The 18,718-nt window shown below is 35.5% G+C and overlaps 1 protein-coding gene and 1 long non-coding RNA gene across 3 annotated transcripts; one reads left to right on the forward strand and one right to left on the reverse strand.

Annotated features, from left to right (window-relative positions):
- Positions 1–6,257: 6,257 nt before the first annotated feature.
- LOC131802298 (uncharacterized) lies at positions 6,258–7,050 on the forward strand. The gene is made up of 3 exons (XR_009342131.1): positions 6,258–6,347; positions 6,412–6,524; positions 6,593–7,050. It is a non-coding gene; the product is annotated as an uncharacterized LOC131802298 (long non-coding RNA).
- Positions 7,051–8,126: 1,076 nt separating this feature from the next.
- LOC101898413 (homeobox protein B-H2) lies at positions 8,127–18,409 on the reverse strand. 2 transcript variants are annotated; one of them, XM_059122308.1, is made up of 4 exons: positions 18,058–18,409; positions 17,422–17,990; positions 8,628–9,048; positions 8,127–8,564 (listed from the first exon to the last, which is right to left on the reverse strand). In XM_059122308.1, exons 2-4 carry the CDS (start codon positions 17,504–17,506, stop codon positions 8,345–8,347), a joined length of 726 nt encoding a protein of 241 aa, XP_058978291.1. In that variant the 5' UTR covers positions 17,507–17,990; positions 18,058–18,409; the 3' UTR covers positions 8,127–8,344. The 2 variants fall into 2 exon arrangements, with proteins under 2 accessions (XP_058978291.1, XP_019895718.2); XM_020040159.2 differs by lacking the exon at positions 18,058–18,409 and having other exon boundaries at positions 17,422–18,006.
- Between the last annotated feature and the right edge of the window lie 309 nt (positions 18,410–18,718).

Below are 18,718 nucleotides of genomic sequence, written 5' to 3' on the forward strand. Positions count from 1 at the left end.
TTATAAAAAATGATTGTGTTTGCCAACAAAAAGTCAAATTGATTTTTGAACTAAAAATTCGGAATTGTACGATTCAAAATCACAATTGAAGCTAGTTTGAAGTGCATGAAGAGTCCCTTCTATTCTATCTCGCATAGAGAAGACTTGAATTCAAATACACTGATTTAGTAGGATTTTGGGCATGAGTTTTTAAAATTCCAGTTTCTTAAGCTTTGGAACAAAAATTCTTTGATCTATTTGCATATAAAATAACGTGCTAGCCTAACGATTATCCTCTCAACTCGCTATTGATATAATTTTCACAAATGATTTCCATCTGCAATTTAAGAAGTATTGTTTGTTTGTAATATCTGATTGAGACTCATTATTCAAAATAAATGAAATGGAAATCACAAAAAGCCCACAAATTAACAATTATCTGATAACAGAGGACAAATAAAAGAAGGCAAACAAGAGGAGGGAGTGTGTATCATTTGACTGGGAATAATTGACAATTACCCAACACCACTCAAGGGCATAGAGTTCCCGTGTGTACGAGGAACTAATCATTTATTAACATTGTTGCATATACTAACAAAATCGCAATGAAGAGATCGTAGAAAGGAGTTTCCATAAAAAGAAATTAACGAGTTTCGGAATATATCTTTTTTGGAAATTTGCTCACCACCTCTAACCATCCATTAAATAATGACCAATAGAAATTTAGAATAGCTAATGGTCATTATTTAATGGACAAACATTTCATATGTTGTGAGCATTTCTGTTTTGTTTCGAATTTATTCACATGATTCTACTGCATAGTTCTTGAATTTTTAGATGAATAATTTTGGCGTTTTACTAGTATCACAGAGCCATTTACCACTTTCCGTTCCATTGCGGTCCTTTTAACCACAAATTATTTAAATTGTGTCACATAATAACAGAACATCACTACTCGACAAAAAAGAATCAACACTCAACCACCTCGACAACAAGGACAACAAAGCGTCAAGTATCAAATAAAAAAGGGAGGAAGTTGTTGACTTTTTCCCAACAGCTCTATGCCACAGGACAAAAGAAGGGGAAGTTGTGAATTTGACGAACTAACCCCGAATGAAAAATGCTTACGAACTTGATTCCTTGCCGAAAAAGTTTAATGGGTTTCATAATCATGTTTGAAATCTAAAATCCTGATAATCAAAACACAAAATCAACAAACAAATCAAGTGGGTGAGAGGTGGTTTGCCAGCAATTGCGAAATGTTAATGAGGAGGGTGGTGGTTTGCAGTGAATTCGCTGGAATAACAAACAAGTGGTGTTGTTCAGGTTTAATTAGCTGTAAATTGTCCTAATTGTTATACCCCCCCTATCATAGATATGGCCATCAAGATTTGAGTTAGGTTATGTACGCATCGTTTGGCCGCAGAGATTATGTATCAAATCCTTAATTGTTATACTTTTATCTATAGCGAACGCGACAAGTGCAATGGGTGTGAAATTGTTTTATTCGTGAGGCAGATACAGGAAAAAGCATAAAAATAATGAAAATTTAACTATTTCATCGAAACTCTATCACTTTTTTCATAGCTTTCATAATGTCGAAATGACTACTTACCTTCTTAATTCCACCATTCAGGGATGGGAAGCTGTTTTCTGTGCAGTTAAATTTGGCTAGGTAATTTCAGAAAATGCAAAATTGGATATGCTCTTTTAAAATAAAGTTACCTACTTTATTATACCAAGAGCTTCCATATTCAAGTGTTTTTTGTAAATCTTTGGAATTGAAATTTTTGAATGAAAAATTATTGAAAAAAACGCATCTTATAATAACATCCGATGGGTGTCGTATAGGAAAACATATACAAGTCTACTTATTTTTGAAAAAAAAAACAAACATTTAAAAAGTTTTGACATTTTGATGCATCTGCCTGTATTCTTCTACCGTGGGAGTTTTACACAATTTATAATCTGAAAGAAAATGCTTTATAATATTGTATATATTAATATATACATAGTTAAAGTGAAATATAATAATAAAATATAAAATACAGCTTTGTACAGAATATATTTTATAAAAGATAAGGTTTCTTTTAAGTCAAATAATTGTTGTGTACGCCTAAAAGTCTGCTACAAAAATGATAATTGTAATTAAAAAAAAACACTTGACATATGACTCTAACACAATGTGGAAACTGACTTTTGAGATCTCAGGAATGTAGATTGTCTTCAAATCTCCACAGCTAATTTAAAATTGTAGTTAGATCTTATCTATAATTTATATTCAAAACATTTGGTCCTCAAAAAAAGATTTACATTCATTTCCTACTCTCCTGCAGTCCACTCGAAATGTTACAACGATTCTTCCAATTAATTTTTATTACAGTAAATATGAAAATATTGAAAAATCAACCAAGCGGTCAATAAATGGTAATGGAATGGATAGAAGAAGCCCCCAAAAAAAATAACAATCTCCGTTGTCAGTCACTTCAATTCTATTGCGATTAACAAATTATTTCATCCGTTAACAAAAATAAATTTGCTGTGCAACAAAAATGTATTATATAACAAAAATCTATAGATACTTCAAAGTCCCGCTGGTAACATGGCAATGGAAAATAAAAACAACAACAACATCATCATCCTCATCGCCATACTTCACAACTGCATCTGAATTTGAATGGAAGAGAAACAGCTTTACAGAAATTTTACAAACCACTTCTCAGCAAAATGGAGAGGAGTTATCCGAGAATGATGGTTGGTTGGCTCCCTTCCCTCCTTTGGAAGGCACAATTATATAGAAAACCCATACAATCAATGTTACAAGTGATGTGAGAGTGATGGTAAACATGGTTGCTTTTGGAGACCTGTGTGGTAAATGGAGAAGTGGCATGCGGGGGAGCACCAAACAAAATGGAAGTCGAAAAATGTAGCCAACCGGAAAACAAGCAACAACGTTAAAAATTAAAAGGGTACTGAACGCCGAAGCGACTAGTGTCGTGTCGTGTTGGGAAAGAGGATTGCAAAGGGTGCCAGATTTTCAAAAAAAAGTTGGAAACAGAAGATTTATCCGGGTCATGGCCCAATTATTGGGTTCCCCATCAAGACCAGCTGCTCGACAAATTTGATGTCGAAATGCATTCTTGTGTTTGGAAACACACATAGGACATGCCATGGTAAAAGAATACAGATAGTCGCATCGACGCAGCTGCAGGGATTGGCCATTTTGAATGAAAAAATATTGAAATTTATAAAAATTGTTGAAAAATTCATGTCATAACAATTGGCGTCGTGTAAAAAACCTTCTAAAAACGTTGACATATCAATGTTCCCAAGCGTTGATGCATCTACCTGTATTCTTCTAGCATGGTCATGGGTCTATATCGTAGTTTTTAAACTAGGAATTCTCAGTTATATTAAAACATGAAATAACATCACATATTTTGTGTTATAAAAATTAAAAATTCTATCAGTATTTTAAAATTGTTTTCCATAAAATTTCAGAAAACTTAAAAAAAAAATCAAAAATTTCCTCAGATCTGGTAACCTTGGTGTTGTATTATTTTTACATAGCCCAGTACAAAAGTTGTTCATTGAACCAATCTGGAGCCTGCCTCAGTTATAAATGAAATAACGGTAATTCCAGTTACTTGGCAATGTTGCCTCTAGTGGCAGACAGTTATTTTACAGTTGTAGTTGTAAGGACTTGTGGAGTTCACTAACACAGCCACAAACTGTTTGTCGATGCTGCTGCAAAAGAGTGAATAAATGAACGGATGCCACGGTAGCCGTGGGTGGGCCTCAAGTGGAAGCAAATTTTTTCTCTCATTTAAGCGTTTAATGTAAACGCAATGAATAAGCAATGATAAGGATAATAAAACCATGAATCGAGCAGAGAAGGGTGCAATGAAAGGATCTAAACGAGAAAAACCCGAGCTTTTTTTTGTGTAACTTATTTAACGAGCTGTGCAACGCTAATTAATGAATACTTCAAGAAAAAATTGGTAGACAAAAAAAAAAAAACAGAAGAAAATAAAATGGGTTTGCAGCAGAATGTGTTTTTTCTCGCCTCCTCCAAATAAACATGGAAATCAGATAAATTGGTATTAAAAAGCATGAAATTGCAAATTTATTTTATAATTTGTTGTTATTGCCGCAACTACTAGTAACTTATTTATTTAGCCAATATTCATAAATGATTTGTTTTTAATATTAGATGATGCGACCTTTCATATCCACAACCCTCCAACTAAATCGTTTTGTAATTGTCGGTGGTACCTATGTGCCATTCACGATTTCCATCTGCATGTCATGTGACATAAACTGTGACATTCATAAGCGAATGAATTTCACCTAGAAAGACGACAGCAGCAGCTATCAGCCAGCAAATTATTTGCGGCTGAGAGGATAAATACAATTCGTAGTATTTTTCCAAACGGAATAAATAACAAAAATGGAATGACTTTTTTGGTGGGATTTTTTTATGATACACATCCAGCCAGGCCTAATGGTTCTTTATTATTGAGCTGAATGATAAACGTCATTCCTCGCGTTTTTGTGTCATCGTTTGTGATGACTTTTTTTCTCAACGTCAACATTCGCATGGAAAAATGTTGGCAACCACTTGAAACGTCTAACTGGTGGGGAATTAAGAGGGAGAGAGTGAGAGAGAGAGGGAACAAAAATCATCTTGGCATGAAAACCGAAACAATTGAGGAAACAGAGTTTTGTCGCTCACACCAACAAATATCACCGACAAGTGGCTACGACACAATGCTAGTTGTGTAACAATTAAAATCGTTGCTATTTAAAAAGGGAACAATTAAGTTTTTTTTTTTTTTTTTTTTTTTTTTGAAACGAGAAAATTGTCGTAATGCTTCGGGTTTTCGGCATTATCCTTAGTGGACAACCTAAGGCAGATTAACCTACAATGACCTACATGTCTTTTTCTTGAAAGTGTTTATAAACCATAATTTCTCGTATTTTTTCGTAGTTGGTGTCTGTGCAAAATACCCGGTCAGTATCAAAACTTTTCTGCATTATCTTCTAAGAATTGTCAGTATCATTATGCTTCAAAACCTTTAACTAGGCATGAAAACCATAAAACATCTGTCTACGGGATATATTAAACCGTTTTCGCATTTTCTCAATCCGGAAGATAAACTTTTCAATCGCCATCTATTTTCCACTTCTATACAATTTTATATTCCACTTACTGAGATCCATGAATCGTTTTCGAGCAATTGCACTTTCCCCGATTCTTACCATCTTGGCTGCTCTCATATCTCTCTGATTACTTCCGAGGTCCTTCTCATGTTGGAGTCCCCTAGATAGTAATAACCTTACGCAACGAGATATATTTAGACTTCTATTTCATCCTTACTTGACATATGTATGCCCTTCTTTCGTAATTGTCATTATTTGTAAATCCTATAAAATGATGCCCTTCCATTGCTCTCACCGACCAACTCTTATTCCCCTCATGCTGGTTTTGCATAAAATACCACCATTGCATTTAAAAATCTCAACAAACGTTGAGTTTTTGTTGTTGTTATTATTGTTTTGTTTGTAACGGAAGTCAAAAGTGCTCTGCAGAATAAAACACTAATGAGCAGATAATCGACATTACAATGTTGGTTGTTCTCCCCGAGGGCAGATGCTAGGTTAATGGTTGTGAGACATTGTTGTGGGTGGCTGGGTTGGCAGTTGGTTGGTTGGTTGGCTGGTTCGATTGCAAAGTTTCAATGACTCCTTAAAACGACCACGAACAAGTAAGTATTCATATAATCATTATTTTGCTCATAATTGTTGTTATTGTTGTTGAGAGGCATCGGCCGGAGGCAGAGTAAGAGTCAGAGAGAATATGTAAAATGAGCCATGGTTGGCTGGAAATTGATGGCCAGTCAGAATTAGAGAAACACAACATCGATTCAAACATTTTGCTAGTTGCAGAGAAAAAGGGGTTATTTAATGTACTCCAAGATTATTTTTTTCAATCTGGGGGGGGCTCTACTTCAAGTTTTTCGAATTTTTCCCAATCCTCTTTCGGTCTTTCCGGAATGATAAGCTTACCTATTTTTATTTTTAGTATTTTTAAATAACAATGTAAGAACACTATCCCCAATTACTCAATAATTTTTAAGAATTTGCTATTCAATTAATACTCATAAGAGCAATGGAACTCAGAAAGTCATTGGTTTTTAATTCAAACAATATTTTGAAATTTTATTATTTTTCAATTGTAAGCATTTTATTTAACAATTTTTAACTGATATTTACTTCAAAAATTGTTATTTGCTTTGTTTTGTCAGTAGACGTTTTAGAGTAATCCTAGAAAAATTATCATATAGACCAGTGGTACAGGAATACAGGTAGATGCATCAACGCTTGGGAACATTGATATGTCAAAAATTTTAAAAGTTTTTTTTTTTTCAGATATAAGTAGATTTATATATGTTTCCTTATACGACATCAATCGGAGGTTATTAGTTATGACTGGCTAATTTTCATGCAGGAATTGAGCAGCAACTTCTTTCTGAGAGAGTAAGGTAATTTTTTTCTCTTTTGTAAGAAAACTGTGAAAAGTAAACAGACAGAATCCCCGCAAAACTTGCAGGCAATCAGCTGATTTATCAAAAGAAAGCAATTTGTCTGCAAATTAAAGAAAATAAGAACGCACAATTAACAATTAATCAAGAACAAAACAATTGGGCTTGCGTGTTTCCAAATAAAAAGTGGTTTAAAATTTCATAACCGGAAGGAGAAGAAGAAGAGTTGAAAGTGTTTGTAAGAAGAAATCTGTCTAGCATGAACTGTTACAAATTTTAGGGTAACCAGACACACCTACAATATGCTTTTTCAATTTTTTTTATAAATTTGAATAATTTTTCATTCAAAATTTTCAATTGCAAAATTGGTTTGACGTTTCATTGTCCAAAATTCTGTGTCGATGAGTCTACCTGTATTTTTCTACCATGTACAGAAGTAATAAGTATGTCGCTTTCTACCTTAAACGGGCAGGGAAAGTTTACGAGAAAAAAGTGAGGCTGAGAAAAAAGTACAGCACCGCACTTTCTAAGGGAGTTCTCTCAGAGCGAATTTCACATTTCTTTATTGTACTAATTTTTTCTTTAAAACCTGCAGATGGTCATTTTGTTCACATGTTCAGTTATAAGTCTGGCCTATTATTAAACAGCTTTACTGATTTTTGACAGAATACAGTCTTGGCTGCTTCCCAGAAAAAACAAATAAAGTTGGTTTTGGATTCATACAAATGCGGAAGTAATTATTTTTCTCTCAGAAGGAAAAAGAGAAATCTAAAGGTGAGATCACATAAAACGCTTTTTTGACTGGCTTAAGTCATCGGTTGTCTTCTTCGTAAAAGAACAAAGGAGCGTAGAGTTAAAATCGTACTAAGTCAACATTAAACTCCTTTTTTTGATGAAGCCAGGAAGCCGTTATTGTAGCCGTGAAACTTGGTGGAAAATTTTATAGAAATCGGGAGAAAATATGTATATTCTGACGAAAGGCCTTCTAAATGTAAAGGTGGCTGGCTTCTTCGGCAATGAACAAAGGAGCAAAGGGCCAAAATCGAACTAAGTCAACCAAAAACTCTTTTGTTCCCCTCCGAGAAGCCAGCCGATGACTCAAGCCTACCAAATAAGCGCTTTATGTATTCCCACACTAACAGTTTTACAAAATTTACGTTCACGTACTTTCGGGATGAGTAGTTCTCTCAGAGCGAATATTTAATTTCTCCTTTTCATTAGTTTTAGCAATAAAAACATGCACATGACCATTGTGTTCGATATCCGGATCGTTTTTTAAAAAAATTTTACTGAATTTTGACAGAATATAGTTCTGACTGTTTTTTTTTTTTTGGAAAAACGAGCAGTGCTGGTGCTAGATTTATACAAATGCGAAAATAATTCTTTTTCTCTCTGAGAGGAGAAGGGGAATCTAAAAGATCACTCTATGCCCTTCCTACGGAGGCAAAATATTATTTGATGAAAATTTTAGTCGGCGTCGCCAATTGTCTGATAATAATCTTTCCTGATAGCTTACTTACCTAACTGACAAAGTTTCAGTTTTAATTCTTATATTGCTTCAAGTCAATCTTGTTATCAGGTTTATTTTATTTAATATTTTACAATAAATATGTATTTATTTTTTTTTTTTTGCATTTAAAGACTAATTTCAATATTGCACTGCGTTGGCACAGATTTTTTCTCGAAGGGTACAACAACTCTGTACACCTTGAACTATTTACAGAATGTATTTAAAAATTAATTAATAATTAACAATAAAAATTTGCTTGTGGCCAGTTAACATTAAACTCCATTGGGCTGCTGTGGATGCTGGTCAACTTTTACAGGGGACATCCGTGAACATAGCCAACGTTGCGGAACAAGGCTGCCGCAGCTGCCGAAGTTAAAAAATTGCAAGGATTTGAGGTGTTAAACGATGACAGGCCTGGGGGACAACAACCCAGCGGATTTCCAGAACCATCGCCCACATATTCCTTTTCCATTGTGGCCTGATGTCGCAACTGTTCCAAACGCAACTGATTTTGACGTTTCCATTTGGTTCTGAAAATAATTTCATATTAGCTATAAATTGTTTTTTTTTCTAATCCGGTTGGGGCCTTATACCTTCTATTTTGGTACCAAGTCTTAACTTGTGTTTCGGATAGATTCAATGTCTCCGCCACATCACTGCGATCGGCCACACTCAAATACTTCTGGCAACGAAATTTTCTTTCCAAGTACGCCAACTGGGCATGGGTGAATGCTGTGCGCCTACGCCTCGGCTTGCGACCACTTTTTACCAGATTCAGCTTGGGGTCATGCAGGAAATTGGAATTTGTTTGTCCCTGTGTCTGGCCATTTGCAGCGGCATCGGCCTCGTTTTGATAACTTGACGAATCTAGGCTGGACTCATTGTTACTCAGATTGAAATGGCCATTTGACATGGAATTTCCCCCACCAGCATAGTGGCAGTTGAGGGCTTCCGAGTCGGGTGAAGAACGATCTTCGATGTCTATATCCGAATTGTTGTCGGACAAATCTGAATCTGCAAAAAGAAAATAATTGATGATGGTAACTTTGATTTCCATACAATTTGTAACAACTATCCTGCAGTTCGACACGTGTAAACGCTTAACCACCTACAAGGCTTTTAGATTTTTTTTTTTTTTTGGTTAAAAATAATAATACCCCTTGTGAAGGCAACCCACTCGGGACATAATCATTAGAAGACAATTCAACAATTGAAATGTACTCGGATTTAATGCATTCTCAAGTGGGCGTTTGTTAGACGTCTATTTACCACACACACACATACACACACATATGTCCTGCCAATACCACCACTTTACCACGTCATTCACTCATCCAAAAGCTTCGTAATTCATCGATTTGACTTTAGCATCCATGGAGGACATTGAATGATATCTTCAACCTGCGCATCATCCATTTCCCCCATTGTTCGGCGCTGCAGAGTACTTGGGCAAATCCGCAGGCAAAACTTATTTCACTCGGACTATTTCCTTGAAATAACTGGGCTTCTATAAAAATAGCATTGTATTGTGCGGTAATTGTGTTATTTTTATCCGGCGATTTCCTTTGTATCCTGTCTGCGGCATGTGTGCCTTGGCAGACGAAAACTAAGAGCTCGGCATTATGGCCTTAATGGAGGGCACAGTTGGAATCATTATGTTCACGTGTTTGCCGAAGATGATTCCAAAGTGGGTTTTGTTTTTCTTTTGTAGCAGAAAAAAAAGGTCAAACATGTGTCCTGAAAATGTTGGTAATTTAAATAAATAAATTATGACGTCAGCAGATGTGAATATGCGAAATTATCATTCATTGAATTATTGCACATCACTTTATTGCGGGGCTATGGAAACCAATTTGGAGTTGAAATTCCAAATTCGGATTATTTATAGCCGAGATTTCAAAATTGACTTTAAAATAAATCGGGTTGCAATCACTACATGCCGCATTGTGATGTAAACAGAGAAGGTACAGAATTATTAAAACTGATAAACAAGATTTGTTTGCCTCTTCCGGATTTATTTAATCAGATCTATAGAGCGTTTAGATACGGAAGAAAACAGCAGCATCAGCAGAAATGGTTCCAAAAGTAAAGAAGCGACTTGATCTAAGCCCGCGTCGCAGTGGCCGAAAAATGGCTCGTGAGCTGAACATATCGCAATATTTCATTCTGCCGAATTTGGTTTTCTCCGCTCCGATGAGAAAACTTTCGTTGTCCAGCAGTTTGTAAACAAACAAAATGATCGTGTTTACATGCCAAAGAGGTCAGGTCAGCTGAAAATGTGCATCTTCGGTTGGCCACCAGAACTCAAGCGCCGGGCATGGTGATGTTGTGGGCCGCCATAACAGCCGATGGTCGCTCTCCGTTTGTATTAATCGACCGTGGCATCAGAATAAATGCCGAATATTATCGCGAAAATGTTCTGGAGGGTGTATTAAAGCCTTGGGCATGCAAAATTTTGGCCGCAGACCTTAAACTTTCCAACAGGACGCGCCACCCAATATGGTTACAAAATGAGGTTCCTCGCTTCATTTCCAGCGCACAATGGCCACCAAAATCTCCGGATACCAATCCGTTGGACTAATGTGTCTGGAATATTTTGGAAAGCAAGGTGGGCACTAAAAAATACCAAAGTGTCGATCACCTCAAGCAAGCGTTTCGCTGGGAATGGGCCAAAATACCGCAGAGCAACATTCGGGCAGCGTGTGACGCTTTCATTGGCCGTTTGAAGGCCGTAATTCGTGCCAAAGGTGACCAATTCGAACAAATCTAAACTTATTCTAAAACTTGATGCTATTTCCGACATTTTTTGCTTTGCGTTTGACTTTGTTACAGATTTTTTTTTGTCTCACCCTGGATATGGTCTTTTCCAGAAGTGCAAGAGTTTAAAAGATTCTACCCGATTTTCCTTTATGATATCGAAAAAAATTCTGGAACACGGAAAGATATCGAAAAAAATTTCGATGTTGCAAAATGGTCAGCCTTTATCCCTTTATTGTTGTTTTTTATAAAAACAACGGTTTTTTATTAGTGGAGAACGATGGTAATGTTTACCATGTTTAAAAATTTCAATACTTGTAGATTCTTGTAGGTTCTGGAACAGAGCAATCCTATATGGATACTAAAAAGGAATATGGGAAAAATAAATGAGACTTTTCACTGTCACACCAATTTAGGAATTGAAAATTTTGAATGAAAAATATTGAAATTTGCAAAAAGTGTTGAAAAATGCACGTCATAACAGACTCCGATTGACGTCGTATTTAAAAATCTGCTTATTTTTGACAAATAATTTTAAAATTATTTAACATATCAATGTTCCCAAGCGTTGATGCATCCATGGTACAATGAATTCAAGGTAGGGCAGAACTACCACATGATTTTAATTTTTTTATTTTTCTGGCTTAATATGTCAACTTAATTTGTTTATGTGTGTGTATCCTCTTCAATAATAAAAAATGTTCAGAAAATATTCAAATTTGGGTGTTTTCAAAAATCTTATTGCAACGTATGCATCGACAAAATCTACAGTTTTTGTCGCGAAATAAACCATAAGAGATATATAGAACATGATTTTGAAAAGAAATTTTGACCTTTCATTCAGTTTTCGCGGTTTTTAATTATTTATTCAAAATCAATGCAACAAGTTGTTTGCTTTTGTATTGTTTTGATACTAATTCTGACATTACAAGCCAAACAGGTAGACCTCTATACTTGCAATGTTTTCAAAGTTGGCCTACCTTCTCTTCATTGTACCATGGATGCATCTACCTTTATTCTTCTGCCATTGGTAATTGTTGTCTCATCTCCAATTGCAATCTTTTCTGACTCTTTATCTAACAAATACCGCGAAAAATAAGGACAAAAACAGTATCTCCGGCTCTAATTGAATATTTGGCCCATACAGCTTAATTTAAGACAAAATAAGATGCTAATAGAGACATCTCTACACACTTAGCCTTACAATCCATTAATAAGTCTACAAGGTGCTATGTGCCCTAATATACTCATATGTTCGCCCCCTTTTTTTGAATAAATAAAAATCTATTGGAAAATAATTGCTACTTGACTCCGACAAAGTGTAGAAGCGACTTCCCTGAGACATGAAAGGATAAATTGATTGGACGTGACTTTTTGCCAAAAAGATTTAAAGATGATTTCCTTCGTTATCCGAATCCCCTGTTCAAACAACAGGGTACACATGCGAACTTGTGAAAACAAGCATTTTATGGGATATGTGCGTTTTAGTGGTTTCAGGAAGGGGGTTGATTTTTTGAGGATGATTTTAAAAGGGGTTTGGAAGTTAAGTGCCCAACGGCAAAATAAAAGTTGCAAAAATCTGAATTGGCAATCAATCGCTTTTAAATATGCGTGTGTGATTATACATATGTGTAAATGTAGTTGCTGTACATATGTTTATTGTGTTGTGGATTTCCTGATGTAAATGATACCAATTGTTTGATTTCCTAAGACAAGTGTGTGGTTTTAAATACGGCAACAGCAACTATGAAAAGACGTGAAAATACATAAGGTGTTTTTTGAGTAGCTTAAGTCATAGGCTGGCTTCTTTGCAGAAAAAAGAAGCATAGGATGAACAAGTATGGGCCGAAATAAGCCAACCTAAAACTCCAATCCATATCTTAAGGTTTAGACTGGCTTAAGTCATCGTCTGGCCATCTCATTAGAGCCAATAATCCAGAAATAGTAGCATTTAAATTTTGATAGAAAATTTCAGATTTTCCGATTTTCTAAGATTCTACATTAAAATCGTGAATGAATTTCCGCATAAATCAGAAGTTTTCTATGGATGTTTTGTAACCCTATGTGTCTTTTTTTACAAAAAATGTTAAATTATTGTTAAGTAACAATATCCCATTCGTCAACAACCCCATTTTAAAACAAAAAAATGGAACGAAGAAACCACAGGACATCAACAGACCAATTAACATCTGCCGTAGCAGAAACCACAGCTTGCCAAACGAATAACGAAAACTTCAGTAGCTAAATGCTGGAGTGCACAAGCCATAGCAAATTGGAATTATGGTACCGACAACATTTAGACAAATAGACAGACACTACCCATTGAAATGTAATCAAGCAGGATGACAGATTAAACTGTGGAATAAACAACAACAAAATAAATAATAAAGCAAATGCCTTAAGCCAAAAACTTTTTATTGTATTGTATAAGTATCAGGGTGTACGACATAAGTCACATAACCCTACTTTATTGAAATATTCCATGGTAGAAGAATATAGGCATATGCATCACAGCTTGGGAACATTGATATGTCAAAATTTTTAAATTGTTTTGTCAAAAATAAGTAGATTTTTAAATGTTTTCTCATGCGACGGAGGTTTTTCTGATATGTATTTTTCAACAATTTTTACAAATTCCAATTATTTTTCATTCATTATTTTCAATTCCCAAAATCGGCAAATATTGAAAAATGAGCTCGGGGTAAAGCCATTGAAATTCCAAAAAGTGCAAGAACTTACACCGCAACAGAATGAAAATAGACTCAAAAGAGCTAAAGAGTTGCTCCGCTTAGCCGAAAGTGGTAAACTGTCGATCAGAAAACATTCGTTGTCCAGCAGTTTGTACACAAATAAAATGATCGTGTTTACAGGTCAGCTGAAAATGTGCACCTTCGGTTGGCCACCAGAACACAAGCGGCGGCCACGGTGATGGTGTGGGCCGTCATAACAGCCGATGGTTGCTCTCCGCTCGTATTAATCGACCGCGGCATTGAAATAAAAGGCGAATATTATCGCGAAAATATTCTGGAGGGTGTTTTAAAGCCTTGGGCACGCAAACATTTTGGCCGCAGACCTTGGGCATTCCAACAGGACTCCGCACGCACCTTCCAAAAATTGTTACAAAATGAGGTTCCTCGTTTTATTTCCAGCGCACAATGGCCACCAAAATCTTATGATACCAATCCGTTGGACTATTGTGTCTGGAGTATTTTGGAAAGCAAGGTTGGCACTAAAAATGCTAAAGTGTCGATCACCTCAAGCAAGCGTTTCGCTGGGAATGGGCCAAAATACCGCAGAGCAACATTCGGGCAGCGTGTGACGGTTTCATTGGCCGTTAGTAGGCCATAACTCGTGCCAAAGATGACCAATTCGAACAAATCTAAAATTATTCTAAGATTTGATGCTATTTCCGACATTTTTTGCTTTCATTCAGTAAAATTAAAAAAAAAAATGTAAAAATTATGGCGTTTGACTTTGTTGTAGTTTTTTTTTATCTCACCCTGTATGATTGCTTCTCTTTACCTTCTTAATTCTACCATGATTGATTGTCTCCCAATAATCTGTAACAAAAGTACACATATCACCAACCATAAGCGTGTAGGGTACTCCTGATGAAAACGATGTAAATATGTTAACAACTTTCTGAGCAATTTGTCACGTACATCTTTTAAAAATAACAGAAAACGCCCTAAATGACAATTGTTTTGGCTCGGCTGCATTCGCATTCATTTATCACCAACGCGTAGAGTAGAGGGGGGGGAACGTTACAGTAGTGGAGCGGGGTAGTCGTTTGCCTTTAGCCCCCAAGCATGGTGACAAGTGAGAAATGAAATTGCTTTTGTACCCAGAGAAATCATACGGCAATTAAAAATGTAAAATAATGTCTGGCTGGCTATTCATTGCCTCGACATAACCACAACTTTACGGCACTTTTGCAATATTGTTAAACAATAAGGATTCGTTTCCAGGATTAACTGAGAGGAACGTTACACCCAACCCCCTCCCCTCGCCTCCCATGCACTTGTTTCGGCCATGTAAACAAAATCAGAACTGGCCTGTGGCATTTTGTGTGCAGTTGAAAGCGAATGAGAGTAAGAATTCTTGTGGGCGTGAGTGTGTGTTTGGGTGTATGTGCGTGAGAGGATAATGTCAAAGAGAATGATGCCATGTTAATTAGAGTGTGTGTTGTTTTTAATAGAGTGCAGAACATGAATTAGAGATAAACTTGTCATGAGAGGACCAACCACAACCACAACGGCAATGCAATGGCGTTGTGCCTGACGGTGACAAGTATCCTACTCACAGACATAAGTGTGTGGCACTAAACAACAATTAGCAACTATTTAAATGTTAAATACACAATTAACTCGTATTTAGTTAGATCTTTATTTTCTTCTTCTTCTACTCTGTATATTTGTGGAGCTTGTCATCCCGATGCCAACGGATGGCGTTTTACATATCCCTAATGGAGGAGATGTCCTCAAGATTTCTATCGTACACATTTGTGTGTATGATTTGAAATTCTTCAGTATGTTAAGTATATTAAGTGGAAAGGAGAAAGTAGTAAAAATATAAACCTAATAAAAACAATGAAATTGTGTTGGATAAAACAGCAGAATTCAGAGAGAAAAATAGATGACTTAAAAGTTGGCAACGGGTGGATAGGTGTCTTGATATGATATCAGAATCGTGATTGCAAAATAAAAACTCGAAAATCAAAATCAAAAAATTGTAAACGATGATTATTTGAATTAATTGACTGTCAAGAACTTTTGTTACATATGTTTAAGGCACTCTTATCTTTTAATAAAAATTATCCCGTTACCCAAAAAATAAATAGTGAAACATGTATGCATATCGGATAATGACGCAATCATTGAAAAGTTTTTATTACAAAAAAAAAAAAAAAAAAAAATAAATAAATAAAATAAATAAATAAATAAATTTGTTAAGCTTGTATATTGGTTTGAAAGATGTCCGTTTTCCGGCCCTTTAATTTTTCCCCGACGGGTTAGCCCCTTTAAGGAAGATTTATTTGATACATAATCTAAACGTACTAGAAGGCAAAATATTGCTATCAACTGCATTGTTTTGGGTCCATGGTCTATAGGAAACCCACTTTAGGATGAAATTGACCAATAAACAAATACTACCGGTATACATCTTGACAATACGGTTTAAAATCATTTTGTCTAATTGGATGACCTATTCGATATATTAGATTAGATGACCTATTAGGATATTAGCGACAAGTGCCGAGGCTTACTTTAAAAAAAGAATAACTATTTTTTTAACGAAATTTGCCTGAGATGGAAGATATGTGTTATTGGGGGTCATACGTACTAGCATGTATGGTAGAAGAATATAGGTAGATACATCATCCCTTAGAATCATTGATATGTCAATTTTTTTCAATCAGAGGTTGTTCTGATATGCATTTGTTAACAATTTTTACAAAATTGAATAATTTTTTATTCAAAAATTTCATTTTCATAATTGGTTTGACAGTTCATTGTCCCACCAGCTGTATCGATGCGACTACCTTTATTCTTCAACCATGCTAGCGTGGAAGAATTAAGGTGGAAGTACATAAAGAGCTTTTCTGACTGGCTTAAGTAATAGACTGGCTTCTTCGTAAAAGAACAAAAGCGCCTAGGGCCAAAATCGAACTAAGCAAACCTTTGCGTGCCCAAGTCTCTAATACACCCTCCAGAATATTTTCGCGATAACAATCGGCATTTATTCTGATGTCACTGTCGATTAATACGAGCGGAGAGCGACCATCGGCTGTTATGGCGGCCCGCACCATCACCTCAGAAGGTGTACATTTTCAGCTGACCTTTGTTATAATCTCCACCATAGTATGGAAGTTACATTAAGTTTGTCATTCCGTTTGTAACATCTCGAAATACACATTTTAGACCCCACAAAGTATATATATTCTTGATCAGCATAAAATTCTATGTCGATTTAGCGATGTCCGTCCGTCTGTGGATATCACTCTAGCTTCCGAACGAATTGAAGTAGATTGATAAAATATTTGAAGTTCATAATGATACTACAGCCTAACCCAGAAAATTGTCTATGCAGGTCCACGTCTTCGTAGAGCCCCCACATAACGGTACCTCCCGATATTCGGTATTTTAATGATTTTAGGGACATTTTCACCAGAATTGTTTCAAATTTGATATTTAAAGTTCGTAATTGATACTACAGTCTACGATAGAAAATTGTCTGTGCAGGTCCACGTCTTCGTATAGCCCCCATATAACTGTACCTTCCGATATTCGGTATTTTGATTTTATCGACATTATAACCGATTTTTTTTGAATATTCCAATATTTTTTTGAATATTGGAAGTTGCGGATTTGAAAGCAAACCAGCAAACCGTCGGAGATTTACATTGTCCGATTTGTTCTTCAAGGTTGTACGGAACAAATCCACGTTTTTGAAACTTCCTGTCTTTAGTTATTAAACTAATCAATGGCGCAATAGATTTAGGTGGGTAAGTATTGATTTCATCTGCTGTTTTTCCTTTTTTATTTCAACCTAGACATTTCAAGATATTTGATATGTGAGACCTTTGTGTCTTAACCGTTGATAGTTTTTCAAAGTAAACCGTAGTCTTACCATCTTCGTTATTTTGTTGCTGATGATTTATTAAATCCCCAAGAAGATCTCGAATCAAAAATGATTTGGAATTTTGATTGTGCATCGTAGATAGATATTTATAGTTTTTTTATTTATTTATTTATAAAGTTATCAAAAGTTGAGCTATCAAATATTTATTTTTTCTTGGATTAAATTTTTTTAGTCGAAAAAATTGTTCGTTTTCCGTCGGTTTTGAAATTCTTTTAAACTGCGTTTTAGTTGCGATTTATGTTTTATCCGTTAAATGTTGAGCATGCGACAACGCGAAATGAACAACTGTCTAACACCGCAGACGTTAATTTTTGTTTATAACTCTTAGCGAAAGCGTTATGGCATTCCGGCCAGAAGTCAGGAAAAAAAGATCCAGAATGGATGGGTGTCCTTAAAAGTTAAACAACGTTAAACGAATTACAAATAAACACTGACAGTTATGACGTGATGAGCGCCATAAAGTTGTTGTTGTTTTTGGCAGGATACGATGGATTAAAGACGGCAGCGAACACAGCCGCCACAGCAGCATAACCACCCACCACCGGTGATAGAGAATGCTGCAATATATAGAATATGAGGGTAAGGATTAAATGTTTGCTAAAATCCGTTTATATTTCAATTTACACTCTCCCAGTTGCAATTGTGTGTGTTTCTCGCGCGCACCCTCTCTCTCGCTCTTACATTCTTTTGCTGCATGTTGTAGAATTTAACGGTAATCTGCCACCCACAAAATAACGTTAGCCATTTTGTTTCTAAAGAGTAGCTCATCTTCCGTTTCCTCTGTGCCACAACAGCTTTTTCTCTTCCATCTCTTTCGTACCCAAAGAAAAGCTTTTTTCAAGTAGTTGTCATAGAAGGAAAGGATGGGTGGGCAGTTACCCTAAGTGGAGGGTGTTAAAACGGCTGCATTCTCATTGGTTGCCTTGAATTTGTAGTTGGGTATTTTGGTTTGAAGGAAAGAAAAGCCCACCCCTGATTAAATTTTGGGAAAAGTACGTATTTCTGTTTTTTTTTTTTGGAAATAAAAATTATAAAATTTTTAAAAATCGTTTACGTTCGATTAAAGCTTAAAATAGATACACTCGAGTTATAACAGACAGAATGCGAGATATAATATAATTTTATATTTAAAAAACTCAATTTTATATCTAAAGAATTTGTGGAGAAGAAGAATTGTCTTATAAATATGCAATACAGAATACCTATGATTGCACTAAAATCTTCATCACGCAGCGTCATCAAAAAATATTTCAGTGCAAACTCAACTAACCATTAAATCATAAAC

The sequence above is a fragment of the Musca domestica genome, unplaced genomic scaffold, assembly GCF_030504385.1.
Source record: "Musca domestica strain aabys unplaced genomic scaffold, Musca_domestica.polishedcontigs.V.1.1 20, whole genome shotgun sequence".
Lineage (NCBI taxonomy): Eukaryota > Metazoa > Arthropoda > Insecta > Diptera > Muscidae > Musca > Musca domestica.